Source organism: Pelobates fuscus, chromosome 4 (assembly GCF_036172605.1).
Source record: "Pelobates fuscus isolate aPelFus1 chromosome 4, aPelFus1.pri, whole genome shotgun sequence".
Classification (NCBI taxonomy): domain Eukaryota; kingdom Metazoa; phylum Chordata; class Amphibia; order Anura; family Pelobatidae; genus Pelobates; species Pelobates fuscus.
In genome coordinates this window covers 36,844,224-36,861,046 of record NC_086320.1, presented here as the reverse complement: position 1 = coordinate 36,861,046, position 16,823 = coordinate 36,844,224, and the positions used below count along the sequence as shown (strand labels likewise).

The following is a 16,823-nucleotide window of genomic DNA, read 5'->3' as shown; positions in this document are numbered from 1 at the left end:
TGAATTTCTCATTTTAGGCCGTAATATTTGAAATTAAAAAAGTTAATCTGTTTTCAGTCTGGTCTAAAATCGTTTTTGCATGCCTATAAAAGTGAAATTTAATATGTGTTTTACTTTATTTACATCTCTCTTTGAAAATAGCTGTATGAATGTTTAGTCAATAAAAAGCATATTCTTTTGTTCGATATAGTGTTTCGGTTTATATTCAGCCAATATTAACTTTCAGACCAGGGGTTTGAGTGGAATTATCTGTTTAAACAACCACACCCACTGCAGTACGACAGAATCCTGCTGACTGCAGGTGCACACATCACTGTACTCAGGTACGGCTGTGAAAGCATGCTGTAATACAGGGGATCTCTCGATGTGGACATAATGGATTTATTCAAGAAAGGAAAGGCGAAAGATTCAGACCCCGACAAGGCAAAGTAATGTATATCCATCCTTTTGCAAAAATATTTTTTTTATGTATTGGTTACATTTGGTTATACATATTAAAGTGTCATTTTATAACACACAAACAGCATAGGTTGTTGGGTCTGAGTTTTATGCTCAATCCGTATTGCTTTGCTGAACCGTGTCTGATCTGTGCCTGTGGTATAGGATGGCATTGAAGTTGTTTAAATTATACACATTGATCTATTCTCTAAAAAGTGGAGCAAAATGTAGGCTAAAATAGTTGGGCTGAATTAATCTCGAAATTGTTAAAGCTAACTCTCAACTTATCACAGCTTGCTCTTTGTCTAGTGAATAGTACCTACTACAATACTTAAAAAAAAAAAAAAATTAGAATCTCATTAGTTGAAGTTGTAACAAAGTATAAATATGTTCCGAATGAATTAAAGAGACATTCTCTGCACCACAACCACAAGGTTTACGACAGTGTTTTGAGTGATACATAGAAAAATAACATTCTCAACAAAGACAAACTTTTACAGATGTGGTTGTAAAGAAGTTTCACTACCTCATTACACGGCCAAAATATTTACAGTTTAGCGGTTTGGACACTCTGAATCTCCATTAAATAGCTCAGCTCTTCTAAATTAACAGGGGAGCCCGTCTAAATTATTTGGTTTATTGGAATTCAGCACAGCCATATGTTGCTAAGTGCTTAGAGCTTTAAGCTTTTGTCACATAATTTAGTAGATCAGATTTGTTACAAGGTACCACTGTAGTCATTGTATTTGCTACAATGTCTATTATTCTGACACTGAGAATGGGGAGGATTTATCAAGGCAAAATAGATGCTAATACCATGGAAACCTATAGAATGTCTTTAACACATGTCACCCAACCTGAGTTAATGACAAAATAGAAGAAAGGTCCTGGCACTCAAAGGTACAAACCAGGCAATTGTATTGAACCCACTCCATCACAAGATTCGACCTCACGGTCTTTGTCAAGCAACCAACCTGAGTTAATGACATAATGAATTGTAAAAGACTAATCTGAACTATGTATCCAGGTAATGCAGTTATAACATAGCATTAACATCAACTAATGTGAAACGTTTCTTGATAATCTTTTTTAACCACTCAAGGACAAGTCCTTTACTGAAAGGTGATTGGTAATTTGGTACCTCCTCCACTCCCCCACCCCCAAAGCAAGGTTAATTATTTTTTTTTTTATTGTGAAATTTGTTTTAAATTTCATTTCCAGCTTAATGTTTATTGTAGTCAAAATGGCAGTGAAACCCACAGCATGGACCCAAAGGGTTTTATCCAGTAAATGTAGAATTGTATAGAAATGACCAGGAAATTAAGAATTTGAGTTCGAAATAGTCCAACTGGAATGATTATTCAAATTTGCTATTTGAGTAAGGTTAGGATATTCACGAAGCAATTCTCCGCGATGAGTGTGTTGGTTATCGTTTCGCCCACTCTAATCTATTCCAAATGTTGGAACAGCTAACATGATGCTGGTTTTTACGCGTACAGCTTTACGTTTATCAAATAGCGTGATAAACTGTATAAATACAATTAGGAAGGATGCCAGAGAATGCCACCTCTTGATAAATCAAGAATAGATTTCCTCAATATTTGACACGTACTTCTACTAAATAGGGTATGTTAGGTTTATCAATTTATTATGTTATATTTAGGATTATCAAGAGTGTTTTGTAAGAAGATATTTTTACTGAGACTATATGACTTTCAAAAAGTTAAGAGATGTTAACATAGTTCGTACCCACCCCTTTCTTACGCAAGAAGCTACCAAGTGGCTTGTCCATGCTCTAGTAATTTCCAGCATGGATTATTGTAACCCTCTCCTAATTGGTCTTCTCAAAAGCCGTATTTCCCCGCTACAGTCTGTAATGAATGCTGCCGCCAGACTGATTTTCCTCTCTAGCCGGTCCTCTCACACCTCACCCCTTTGTCAGTCCTTGCATTGGCTTCCTGTATCCTATAGGAGTCAATTTAAAGTGCTAACCCATACCTATAAAGCACTGAACAATTCTAGCCCCTCTTATATCTCTTCACAGTTCCATAGGTATGCCCTTTCTCCATCTTTCCGCTCTGCCCGTGACCTTCTCCTGTCTGCTGCTGTTAGCACACGTACGGCCAACTCACGCTTGCAGGACTTCTCGCGGGCAGCTCTTAACTATGGAATAGCCTGTCTACCCCATCAGACTCTCCCCTAGTCTTAAATAGTTTAAGAAGTGCCTTAAAACCCATCTATTTAGGAAAGCTTATGACCTCCCAGAGTAACCTCTACTTCACATACCTGTCTATTGCGCTCTCCTAAAGGGCAGCACTCTACTCTCTCCTCCAGATTGCTATTTACTGTCCTATTGTGTTTTATACCCCACCTCCTATAGACTGTAAGCTCGTTTGAGCAGGGTCCTCTTCAACCTATCGTTCTTGTAAGTTTTCTTGTAATTGTCCGATTTATAGTTAAATCCCCCCTCTCTTATTTTGTAAAGCGATACAGAATCTGTTGGCGCTATATAAATGGCAATACAATTACAGAACAATTTTTTTTTTTTATCTTCTTCTAAACTTTGATATATTTGCTATGCGGACTAGTGATCTCAAGTTACAGTAGTTCATAACAAGAATAAGATTAAACCTGCTTAAATGTTGACGTAATAGATATTTTTATGTTTTTATTTTTGCAATGTGCTATTAAAGCCATGGAGGAGGCACATTATGAGCTTATTATCTAGAAGAGATCTCTTCCTCTTTCAGTAAAGAAGGATAGGATTGCCTCCAAATGTAGACTGCACCCCTAAACACAGATATTACTGAGCAAAAGTATCTGGAACTCCATGTCACTATCTTAGACCTCCACAAATATTAATCTGAGCAATTCCACAGATACAACAAGCTGCTTTAATAGAAGCCTCAGACACCTTCCTGGTATGATCACAAATGTAAATAAAGTCATGCTCCAAGGTCCAACATTCTTTGTAGCATTTGAAAAGAGTGAAACAAACATGAGCAAAGCAATCCAGAAGTGGTTAAGAACAGGTGGAAAACTGATACGTATAAGAGATCTATGTTTACACACAACAATAAAAACCCATGTTTGCCGAGGTTTCGTATAGTCCCACATTTAGTGACCCTATCGTTAATCTACCTCTAACACCATCAACTCCAGAAATGTAAACTGAACCCAAAATAGCTCCATGTAATTCAATCAGAACTTGTTTGCTTAAGAAAAAAAAAATAGTATTCAATTGAAGTTGTTGCTCATGTGGATTTTGTTCCATTTTCAATTTGGGAAAAAAGAAAAAAAAATCCCTTTAAGAAGCTACAAATCTATAGCTGCTCCTCCTGTTCCAAAAGGAAATTCTCCTCCAGAACATATTCTATCTATAAAACTGGCAGAAATAATGTGTGTCATTACCTTATCCTTCTTTTGGTGTATATAAAAGGGACACTCTAGTGCCAGGAATACAAAGCTGTATTCCTGGCACTACCGATCCCTCTGCCTCCCCCTTTATTTACTTACCTTATCCCAGCGCTGATGTCCCTCGGCACTGGGTCGAAGCTCCGCTCCCTCCCCGTCCTGCAACGAGCGGGTCTGATACGCATGCAGAGCGTGAGGACGTCCAGTGTTAGATAACGGACCAAAAGTCTGTTACAATTCCAGAAGCGTCCCCAGTGGCTGTCTGGTAGACAGCCACAGAGGGCAGACTTAGAGCTGCAATGCAAACATTTCAGTTCTCTGGAACTGCAATGTTTTACACTGCAGCACTAGGTGCAAAAGGGACATTCTGTGCACCACAACCACTTCACTGAGCCGAAGGGTGCCTACAGTGTCCCTTTAAAGCATTTTAGCTTGATTTCGCTTGTGTCCTCTTTTTTCATTTTACAAAAAGTGCAGATATCTAGAGTAATTGGTACTTTTATAAATTAGCATTGTTAGACCTCCTGAGAGCCAATCAGACAACCGGTCTTGTTACTTCCTGGTTGTTTAGCTCAGTGAAGCTAAACTCAAGGGGCAACAATTGCCCAGAGAACCTGACTTGCAAAGACTTCTCATTGAGCTGCACTAGGAAGTCTGTGATTGGACAGACACAGAATGTCTTGGCGGAGTTAGAAGGGGAGGGCTTACAAAGATATAACAAGATTGTCAGCTGACTGCATTCAGCCTATCACAGTGCCATTGCAGGTGTAAATTGGTATGGCTACAAGGAAGAGTGTAATCTCTGCCTTAGCCTTGCCTCCAGTGGTGGTGGAGCTATGAGAAGCCATGGACCCTCATTCAGTGTTACACTGCCCGAAAGTATTTTAACTCTGAGTGGAGGAACATGAGCTCTGGCTGTTGAGAGCATTGCCCTGGTAACCGGAAGCAACACTCTAAAACTGTCTGCATCTGGCAGAGGTGCAGAACAGACTCACAGGACCACCAGAGAAATATACAGAGGCTGGGGACCACAATGTGTGTGTGGGTATCAGTGTAATATATATTACAGTGGAGTGTGCGGCAGGGAATTGGGTGGAGATTGAGCAGTGTTAGGGTAAAACTATAGGAAAGGCTATCAAATATATTTTTGGGCTGAAGCCCCTGATCTTTTACCGACCTAGCAATCCCCCTGTGTACAGTATACGTTAAAAAGAACTGCCTCAATAAAAATTGTTTAACATTAATTCTGTATGTTGATTTTTCTTTTTTTTCTTTTTTTTAATTACACTTTTATATCTTGCTGAGCAGCCATGTAAGCACGGGCGTATTAGCCGTGAGGCAAACAAGGCATTTGCCTTGGGCTGCATTTTCCAGGGGGCGGCAAAAAAAGCCGCCCCCAAATGCCCAAGGCAAATGTCTTGTTAGCCTTGCGGCTACCAGACATGCTGGGCGGTCGGGCGGCGCTGGCGAGGGAGCACTTCCTCTGAGCTGTCTGCTCAGCTACCTCGCGCGCCACAGAGTGAGGCTGGGAGACGGAATATGACGTGCGAGGGAGCTGAGCAGACAGCTCAGAGGAAGTGCTCCCTCGCCAGCCGCCCGCCAGTGCCGCCCGCCAATGCCGCCCGCCCAGCAGCCACTGGACCACCAGGGAGGAAGAGACCCCCCCCCCCCCAGCATTCCCAAAGGTAAGGAGGCTGGGGGGGGGGGGGTTTAAATAAATTGTCTGTTAGTGTGTGTCTGTGTCTGTTAGTGTGTGTCTGTTAGTGTGTGTGTGTGTCTGATAGTGTGTGTGTGTCAGTGTGTGTGTGTCTGTTAGTGTGTGTCTGTTAGTGGGTGAGTGTGTGTCTGTTAGTGTGTGTCTGTGTCTGTTAGTGGGTGAGTGTGTGTGTGTTAGTGTGTTTGCCTGTTAGTGTGTTTGTCTGTTAGTGAGTGTGTGTGTGTCTGACTGTGTGTTTCTGACTGTTAGTGTGTGTGTTTGCCTGTGAGTGTGTGTGTCTGCTAGTTTGTGTCTGTTAGTGAGTGTGTTTGTCTGTTACTTAGCGAGTGTGTGTTTCTGTTAGCGAGTGTGTGTTTCTGTTAGCTAGTGTATGCATATCTGTCAGTGAATGTGTGTGTGTGTGTATTTAGAATGCGGGGTGGGGGGAAAGGTTGGGTGGGGGTGGCGCGGGGGGGTGGGGAGGGCACCTGAGTTTTGTCCTGCCTAGGGCAGCACAAAACCAGGATACACCACTGCATGTAAGGTCAGACTCTATTGTTATCTGACCAACCTAACCTAACTTGACTGCGGCTGCAATTCCTCTGTGTGAACCTGCAACAGCAGTCAAGCTAGGTTAAGCACCAGTTGGTAAGATACCTGGTGTAATTTCTCATCAATATACACTGATCAGCCACAACATTAAATCCACTGACAGGTGAAGTGGATGGCACCTGTCAAGGGCTGGGTTATATTAGGCAGCAAGTGAACAGTCTGTTCTTGAATTCTATGTGTTGGAATCGGAGAAAAATGGGCAAGCCAAAAGATCTGAGAGACTTTGACAATGTACAAATAGTGATGGCTAGACAACTGGGTCAGAGCATGTCCAAAATAGCAAGTCTTGTGGGGTGTTCCCAGAATGCACTGTTTAGCACCTACCAAAAGGAAGGACAATGCGGGAACTGGCGTCAGGATCATGGATGCCCAATGATTATTAATCTACATCGGCTACCCAGTCTGGTCTGATCACACCGAAGAACTACAGTAGCTCGAATTGCTGAAAAACAAAATGCTGTCCATGATAAATGGTGAATCATGTGGCTGATCAGGATATGCATTCATTAGATTGAAAAGATATTGGAGTAGTGTTTTTGGCAGTCGCTAAATAATTAGTCACTTATAATGGCCATTTTCTCTACATTATGTTTTAGATGCAAGTCACCTAATGTGGCTTCATACGTCCCAGCTGTTTAACTAGTCTGCCCTTATCTGCTTTATGCCTTACAATCATTAAGGCTTTCTATTTACTTGACTGTGGTTTCTGTTCTCTGTAAAGTTCAATCTTGAGAACTAGCAGCCAGTTAATATTTAATATAAAGGCAGTATGTACATTCGTTAAAACATAACGAGTAACATGTCTTTCCTTGTTGGCATTCTAACAGTGTCGTATGTTTCCTACATTTGTAACCACAAGCTATTGCCTTTCGTTTTCCAGTGAAATTGTATTGTAAAAGTTATTATACGTTCTGCGGTTTGTTCAGTGACAGATTGTGTCAATAAAGAAGAATTTCAGGTTTCTAAATTCTCTTGTTGGATTTAACGTGCTGTATTGTGCTGATCTCATAGGGTCACTGGGGTGGATTCTGTGACAAGAATTAAAGAGATACTTCAGGCTGGAGTTGGTCCTTTTCTTTCGTATAGTATTGCGTAGATAATATTGCTAAGATGGCAGCACCCAGATTCAGGATAAAGAGGTGTTGCTTTATATATTTATGTTTCACACCTCACAAAGACATGTATATTAAATATAGAGAGGAGTAAACAGAATATTGAAATATTGCATTTAAGTTAATCTATTCATGTTTTCATGTAAAGTGTGCCGTAAGCAGCCGCCTTTTCCCCAAATGACAAGGTGACATATGCCGTAACTTGACCTCACCACGTACCCCTAAATGCTGGCAAATATCGTACACATTAGTTCTACATCTACCTGGATGGGAACTTATCATCCACACCATTTGTTAATGGCAGGTTAACTTTAGAATGGACTGGTCATTGGACTTTGCCTTTTTATTTCACTTTAAGGTTATAATATGAATATAACACATTATCATCATCATCATCATAGTGGGGGAACTAAAGGAGAGATGATCCTGGTGTAGGAATTCCCTCTCCCTCCCCCATTGCAAGGATGGCCAATCTGACATACAACTCCCACAATTATTTACCAGCCAGGGAACTACCATTTGTTCTATTTAACACTGAGCAGTGTTTGTGTGTTTGAATGTAAGCATGTGTTTGTAAAGAGTATGTGTGTAAATGTAGGGGTGTATTTGTTTGTAGTGTTGTGTGTTTTTATTTACTGTTGCTATTTGAAAGCAGTGGTTGACTTGTGTGTAGTGTTAACATTTGAATGCAGATGTGTATTTGTTTGTAGTATCTGTGTTTAAATGCTGAGATCTGTGCACTTATACACTGCCCCCCCCCCACCACACACTAATACACATACACACAGATGCACATAGAGACACACACTGACACATATGCAGATACACACTGACCCATACAGATACACACGCACACAGGTAGACACACAGGTGCAAACACTGACATACATGCAGTTACACAGGCACACAGTGGCACACAATAAGATACACAGAATGACACTCATACAGATACAAGCAATGGCACACATACACAGACACACAAAGATACACAGGGGCACGCATTGATGCACATGCTGATACACATACAGATACACATGCAAACACACAGATATACAGACAGACACGCATGTAGATACTGATTACATAGACAAACAGATACAGACTCACAGATATACAGACAGACGCACATGCAGATACACGTTAATCACCCATTAATAACCATATGTTGAAAACTTCTGTTTGCACATTTTTCTCTTTAAATTGTTATTTTCTGAGCTCTTTTCAGAGTTGAACATGCCATTCAATAAATCTGTAAGATTGACCTATCCAGTGTGCCTGGTCACTGCTTCAGAAATGATCAGGAGCCAAGGTGTTAGGCTTTGCACATCAGGTGGATGTCGATTGTTAACTGGTGTAGGGATGTGCTCAGGACTGGGTTAACATTGGGGCTAAGGAAGCTGTAGCTCCATGCTCCTGGAATAGGTCCATTGATTAAAAATAAATACATTTTCTTAAACAAATTCCCATTTATTTTTTAAAATATTCTACACATGCTCTTGCTTTGTGCAGAGAGAATTAAGTATGGCAACTTAAAAGAGATGCAGGGGAACAAAACTGGTGTAGACTGTCTGACTATAAAATAGTTAACAAAAAGATGACTTTGCACACTATGCAAATGCTCTTGCTGCAGTAGTCTTGTAGTCTCACTACAGCATGAGATATACCCTTTCTTCTACACTCACTACATCCACCTTTTCTCTGTCCCATACTGTATAACAGGAGCTTCTGCCTGCTACCATAAAGGGAAGGAGAGGAGTGGACAAGTGCGTACTGGGGCACACCATGGAACTGTCCCCAAAAAGCATAGTGAACACATCATTAGAAGTGTTTGCGCCAAGCTCAGGGTTCTGAAACATCGCTGTCTACAATGCGTGATTAGCAGCAGTGCCATCTTAACAACAATATGGGCCCCCGGGCAAAGCACTACACTGGGGGCCCTGTCTACACAACCACTCACAGGAATAAAAATGTAAATTATCGATTAAATTTAGCTTATGTTTATTGGTACCTCCAACAAATACAATACAAACACACAGACTGCTGAATACACCCACACGGACTGCTGTATACACCCACACAGACTACTGACTACACACACACACAGACTGCTGAATACATGCACACTGACTGCTGAATACATGCACACTGACTGCTGAATACATGCACACTGACCGCTGAATACATGCACACAGACCGCTGTATACATGCACATAATGTGAGGGGTACAATATGTGTGTGAGGGGTGTTCTGTGTGTATATGAGGGGGAGGGTGCATAGGGATAAGGGTTTCTTTTATTTAAAAAACGTAACACTGCCTCCCAGGTCCTCCCTCCCTCTCACTAGCGAAGGGCCTTTGGGCCGCTGAGGGAGATCTTTGATCTCCCCACTGGTCTGAGAGGGCCCACAGCATTTGAGCAGGGCCGGCTCTCTGTGAGTCGGTAGGGGAGATCAAAGGATCACGGTGGGGCCCCCGGGCAAGTGCCCAGCATGCCCATGCAGAAAGACGGCCTTGATTGGCAGGCAGCCTGACGTGCATTCACAACAGAATGACCTTCCAATTCTTCTGGCAGACCTGCCTCATTTCTAGGTGACTCTGAACCTTTGTGCAGTGCTAATGACATCGTTTGCGTCACTTGACCATCTACTTTTATCTCCTCCCACCAAAGTACCGCTTCACCGGACACCGATGTTGGGGATATCGATTTTGTTGAGAGATTAGCATAGAGTTTGTGTTTTCTTATAGCTGCTTCCTGTGAGTTTTTCCTGTTTTCTGATACAATTCTGTAATCAGGCCCATAATCATTTCAGCACCAGGCTCAATAGCCTCCTAATGTGGCCCTGGAAGGGCTGCATCAATGAGCTGCAAATTCAGAACGTGCAGGACCTGTGAACTGGTGATTCTGTAGCCGTCAGTATCTCGCTGACACAAGACCAAGAGAAGTAAGACAATGGTCTGCAGCACTTTGTTGGATGGGCCACAGCATATTATATTGCAGCCATGGTCTGCCTTCTGCAGAACCATTTGCTACAACTCTGCAGTTCGTGCTCCAGCCCAAAAGGCAACTGCTCTGAGCCCCTTGCAGGTTATTGTCATGTGTAAAGAATGGCCTGCTGGCACCTGAAGGTCCCTTTAAACCTGTAGGAACTTCATTAGCTGCACCATTAATAGCTCTGCCCCTGATATATGCTATTTATTTTCTTTTAAATGTATACTAAGCATTTTGGCATCATAACCCTGTTCTGGCTTGGCATGACCAGGGCATTCATTGCTTCGGAGGAGGAGAAACAGTAGCTTTGCTCTCTTTATGCATACTGACCGGTGTAAAAGATGGATCATACGAAAATGATTTGGAGGGAGCGAAAGATGGAGGAGCTCAGTTCTAAGATAAATCAACGTGAATTTCTACATATATGCGTTCAGTGATATAGTGCATCTTTGCAAATACAACAGCGCATAGCCTGTTCTTCATCCCCTGTCTGTTTATTGGGAATGATAACATCCGCTAATGTTTTTATGTGAGTGTTATTATCTTGCAGTATTTTGCAGAGTATCTTTTTACAGTATCATATTCACTATCTTTAGATCTGTGTCATTTCCCAAACTGTTTTAGTAAGCTGAATGATGCGAGCAGTTAATCTTGTGTTGTCCTGCTTCGTTACAAAAAGGCAGAAGATAGACTTGTGACTGTTTACACAGAAAATATTTTGGTGGTGATCTTTTGAAGAAATTGTCTAAAATTTAGGCGCAAAATAGTTTTTTTTTTCCCCCCAGTGAAACATTCACAAATTTATAGTTAGGTTAGAGGGAACAGAAACACATAGATAGTCACTTCCTCCGTGCCTGTATTATACTAACTCACCAGTAGGTGGCATTTTAGTATCAAATCACAAGATTATTTTAAAATTCTTTAAATCAAACTGCAGAATTTTTGCCTCTGGAAAAATATGAAAAATAGCGCAAGAGAGGACCAAAAATAATTATATGAAATTTATTCAAATTGAAATAATGTAATTTTAATGTACTAGTATAAATATTTATATGTTACATGTTTTCTGGGGGGAGACATTCTATATACACCAAGTTAAATATGCCATGTTAGAACAAAAACAAATTGTCTGTCTGTCTGTCTGTCTATCTGTCTATCTATCTATCTATCTATCTATCTATCTAACTATCTATCTATCCTGCAAGCATTGCCTGTAATAGAAGTTATATCTACTCACATGATGATTATGGCACATTATGAATTGATTTAGCTGAATTACTCTAATTGACATAGACTGAGTCACGGTGGTAAACGGTGGTACCGTAGCTTTCCGCCCACTCTGGATGTGTCTAGGGAGGATATAGTTACCAGCTGTGTTTGTGAACTTGTCCCTGTGACTGCCAGACTAATAATTAGTGGGCCTTTGACAACTGCAGCACCCATTCTTTACCGAATGAGAAACTTATCAATCTGAGTCACCAATTGGACAGGCAGGACAACCAAGTTTGAGCTATGGCACTTCTCTATCTTGTAAAATGTCTAAAGGCAGAATTATAAAGGAAATTTACTTGTAATATTCTGTAGCTTCAAAATTTGCATTTTGGGAAGTTGCAATGGTTTTAGCTCTTGTATTTAAAGAATGGCTAGGTTTTTTTTTCTCTCCTCTGTGCATAGTGTATCTGGCTACTACCAGTGATCCAAACAGTTAGACTGGCTGAATCTTGGGCAATCGCTGGGTTGTCCGAATACCAGAACTCCAAGTTGCTATGTGAAACAAATCAAATAAACAAGAGACAAGCGAGCTTGGTTGATTCGTGCTTTGGAAAAGATGATTGATGGTTCGGGGACAGTGATTAAATGTTATTTTATTCACAGGTCAATTCACAGAGAAGTGACCAACAGAGGTAAAAAAAGGAGGATGACAAAAAAAAAAGCAAATCTATAAAATATTATACATTTAACTAATAAATATATATTTTTATTGCTTATTCCTTTTCCCACTACTGGTTACATCTTACTTGTTCTGTGAGCCAAATGGCAAAATAATGCACTTATCAGTGTTCCGCAAAATACACAAACAATATTTATATCAACATACTGCAAAATACACACACAATATTTATATCAACATACCGCAAAATATACACACAATATTTATATCAACATACTGCAAAATACACACACAATATTTAAATCAACATACCACAAAATATACACACAATATTTATATCAACATACTGCAAAATACACACACAATATTTAAATCAACATACCGCAAAATACAAACACAATATTTATATCAACATACTGCAAAATACACACACAATATTTATATCAACATACCGCAAAATATACACACAATATTTAAATCAACATACCGCAAAATATACACACGATATTTATATCAACATACTGCAAAATATACACACAATATTTAAATCAACATACTGCAAAATACACACACAATATTTAAATCAACATACCGCAAAATACACACACAATATTTATATCAACATACCGCAAAATATACACACAATATTTATATCAACATACTGCAAAATACACACACAATATTTAAATCAACATACCGCAAAATATACACACAATATTTATATCAACATACTGCAAAATACACACACAATATTTATATCAACATACCGCAAAATATACACACAATACTTATATCAACATACCGCAAAATATACACACAATATTTATATCAACATAATGCAAAATACACACACAATATTTAAATCAACATACTGCAAAATACACACACAATATTCAAATCAACATACCGCAAAATATACACACAATATTTATATCAACATACCGCAAAATATACACACAATATTTATGTTTAGTGCACATTTTGTTTTGTTTTTTTTCATTTGTCAAAATTAGTTTTCCTGAATTGATTTCACGGACAAAATGAATCCGAATTGTAACTTCACACAGACTAATTTCAGGCCACCCAAACAAAATTATTATTTCTTGTCCAAATCTGAATCATTTAAAATAAATTATCTTGCTGTGTGCAAGTCTATGAAGCAGCTTACACTGGAGGGAGGGCAGTAAACAAGTAACAAACACCACTGCTTTTAAAATGAGCCTTCGTGTGTATTACAGGTTTGTGGGTGTTGTGTGTATTCCTCATGCTACAACATAAAAGTTATTTTTTTATGATAGTTTTCACTTTAACAATGTTTTGTTTTGGGTGGGGGTATAGGAAGGGTGACTATATCTATATATGGCTTTCCAGTGATGCTTATAGGTAACACACACTGTTTATGGTAAGTCAAAGTTTCAGGGGGGCTCAGTGTATTTTAGACTGTCACGTAGATCCTACTACAATATTCTAGAATGTTATGCATAACAAGGGATGCCAATTCTAAAGGATAAAAATAATGGTACTATCTTAAATCTTTACTGCCCCACATGTTTGTTTTAAAATGAATATATAGATTTGTATAGTGCAAGCAGAATTAAAAGCTGATAAATAGCAGTTTAGCATTAAGATATGGCAGATCTATAAAAAGGAACAAAGAGCTAGTCAGACATAGTCTGTGCATCCGTACCTTCCAACCCCACAAGAAAAGAGCAGGGGGAGAAACTGATACACAGCAGAGTCTAGCGTACCGTGAAGAGACTCCAGAGGTCTCAATAGGGGCTTAACCCCAAATATGAATACTAAGAAACACAGAAGAAAACTACAGGCAGTCTCAGGAAAAGAAACAGACCCAGACTGTCTGTAGAAACTGGAAAATGATATATAGTACAGGAGCGTGAAATAATTGACCTGGTGAGTATATATCAGTATAGAGACGTATAAGAGCGTAACATAAAGTGGTATATACTCAAAACTAAAATTCCTAATGCCAACTGCAAATGAGGTATATGGAGTAACCAATATGTGGCATTATATAGTCTGATCCCCCAACCTATGTAACAGCTTTATTAAAAAAAAATATATATAGACTAAATAGGAAAGGGTCCAATATATTGATACTCCAACAAGTAACCTCCTTAATGCAGTGTCACGCAAGAATCCTGTATCCAAGCTTTAAAAGGAAAATAATGGATGTGTGTGCTATTATGCATGCATACAACATAATATGTTCTAGTGATGCATGCTAAATATCCTGCACAGCAATACACCTTGTATATACAGGATAATTCCAAACAGGATAATGCTCCTAGAAAATGGAGCTACAGGGAGAAAGAGGACAGAGGGTATCAAAAAGTCAGAATAAAATAGGCTGACTGAAAAAAAATAATTTACAAAGCCTCTCTCCCTGTTCTAATGCCAACTATTATTATTATTATTATTATTGCAATTTATATAGCGCCAACAGATTCCGTAGCGCTTTACAATATTATGAGAAGGGATTTAACTATAAAATAGGACAATTACAAGAAAACTTACAGTAACGATAGGTTGAAGAGGACCCTGCTCGATCGAGCTTACATTCTATAGGAGGTGGGGTGTAAAACACATTAGGACACAACTACAAATGAGGTATATAGAGTAACCAATATATGGTATTATATAGTCTGATCCCCCAATCTATGTAACCGCTTTATTCAAAAAATATATATAGACTAAATAGGAAAGGGTCCAATTTACTATACTCCAACACTTAACCTCCTTAATGCAGTGTCACATTATGCATACATACACCATAATATGTTCTAGTGATGCATGCTAACTTTCTTGCACAGCAATACACCTTGTATATACAGGATAATTCTAAACAGGATAATGCTCCTAGAAAATGGAGCTACAGGGAGAAAAAGGAAAGAGGGTATCAAAAAGTCAGAATAAAATATGCTGACTGAAAATAATTAATTTACAAAGCCTCTCTCCCTGTTAAACTTACTAGACAGGCATAGGAATATAGAAAGAGAAATAATGAGAAAAAATAAATAAATCAAGTGAATTACATAGTGCTAAAGTGCCATTCAGTGCCCAGTGTCCTAGTGCAGTGAATATAAACGCCCAACGTGCGTTTCGGTGCTTTAGAAGTGCACCTTCGTCAGGGGCCGTTTCTACAGACAGTCTGGGTCTGTTTCTTTTCCTGAGACTGCCTGTAGTTTTCTTCTGTGTTTCTTAGCAGATCTATAAAAAGATTGATATACAGTATAGCTTGTACAGCTTGTACTGAACACACAGTCTGACTGGTCTATTTATAACTATGACAAACATTAATGAGCACTGGCAAAAAGTACAGGTTTATCGTCACAAGAATATTAGATTTGCTGTAAAATCACTTTCTATGGCAGCCAATCACTGGTTTGCCTTGATTTTGGAAGGACGAGCATAATTAGGGATTTGGGGATTTTTTTCCCTTCAAATATTGTGCATCATAACGTACAGGTGAAAAACATCTGGCTCTCTAGTTATGGTGTAATTCAGCTCCTATCATGCTCAGCCAGTCCCTATAGAGCGGAGTGACAGAGGTTGTCCCATATACATTGCATCAGTAATGCTCTACGAACGTATAATTACAATAAATATAATAACTAAAAAAAAATATTTGAAATAAACATTTTTCTGTGGGATAATTACTTGTATTTTTGTGGGGTTTTTTTTTAGTGGGTTTTTTAAAATTCTTATTCATTCTTGTTTTGTCAGGCAAACATTGCATAACATGACGTCTTGTGTTAGGACACCCCACCTTTGCTATCAGCAGAAAGTGAGAACACCCTTTGCACAAACACATTCTCATTTTAATCACTTCCTTTAACCACAAGACTTTTCTGCACATTCATAGTGTAACATTGTTAGATATTAACCCGTCATTTCACATTCTGCTCTGAAATAAATGGAATGCAATAAAATTCATAGCCTAACCGAACCATTTTACTTTTTACCGAACCACTTTACTTTTTACCGAACCACTTTACTTTTTACGGTACCATTTTACTTTTTACTGTACCATTTTACTTTTTACGGTACCATTTTACTTTTTACTGTACCATTTTACTTTTTACCGTACCATTTTACTTTTTACCGTACCATTTTACTTTTTACTGTACCATTTTACTTTTTACCGTACCATTTTACTTTTTACTGTACCATTTTACTTTTTACCGTACCATTTTACTTTTTACTGTACCACTTTACTTTTTACTGTACCATTTTACTTTTTACCGTACCATTTTACTTTTTACTGTACCATTTTACTTTCCTACGGACGTTAAAGCTGTAATGTTATCAGTGCCTGGTAAAATAACATAGCTTAGCTAACAGCTTAATTAAACCTGCTGAAAAAGTTCAATCCATGTCAACCAGAAGAGGGAATTGTCAAATACTTTTTGACTCAAGGCAGCAAAGAGATTTATTTTTTTCGGTCGGTGGCACCAGTTACTGACTTCTTGGGCTCCAATTTACATATTCTTTATTACTTTCATTCCTCATTTCCTTAATGAAATTATCTTATTTTCAATTTAATATCCAATGTTTCTCTTTCCATTGTATGACCTCCATAATTTCCTCCTCTCCCTTCTTTAAAATGTTACTTCCCCTGTCATCCATGCGCCTCTTTATCGACATGCCAATTT

At 38.9% G+C, this 16,823-nt stretch overlaps 1 protein-coding gene across 1 annotated transcript in view; it reads left to right on the top strand.

Annotated features, from left to right (window-relative positions):
- Positions 1-319: 319 nt before the first annotated feature.
- Positions 320-16,823, top strand: part of FER1L6 (fer-1 like family member 6) — a 148,494-nt gene continuing 131,990 nt past the window's right edge. Inside the window, exon 1 of the mRNA XM_063451074.1 lies at positions 320-428. Coding sequence (XP_063307144.1) covers positions 376-428 — 53 coding nt within the window. The 5' untranslated portion in view covers positions 320-375. The remainder of the gene's footprint in view (positions 429-16,823) is intronic.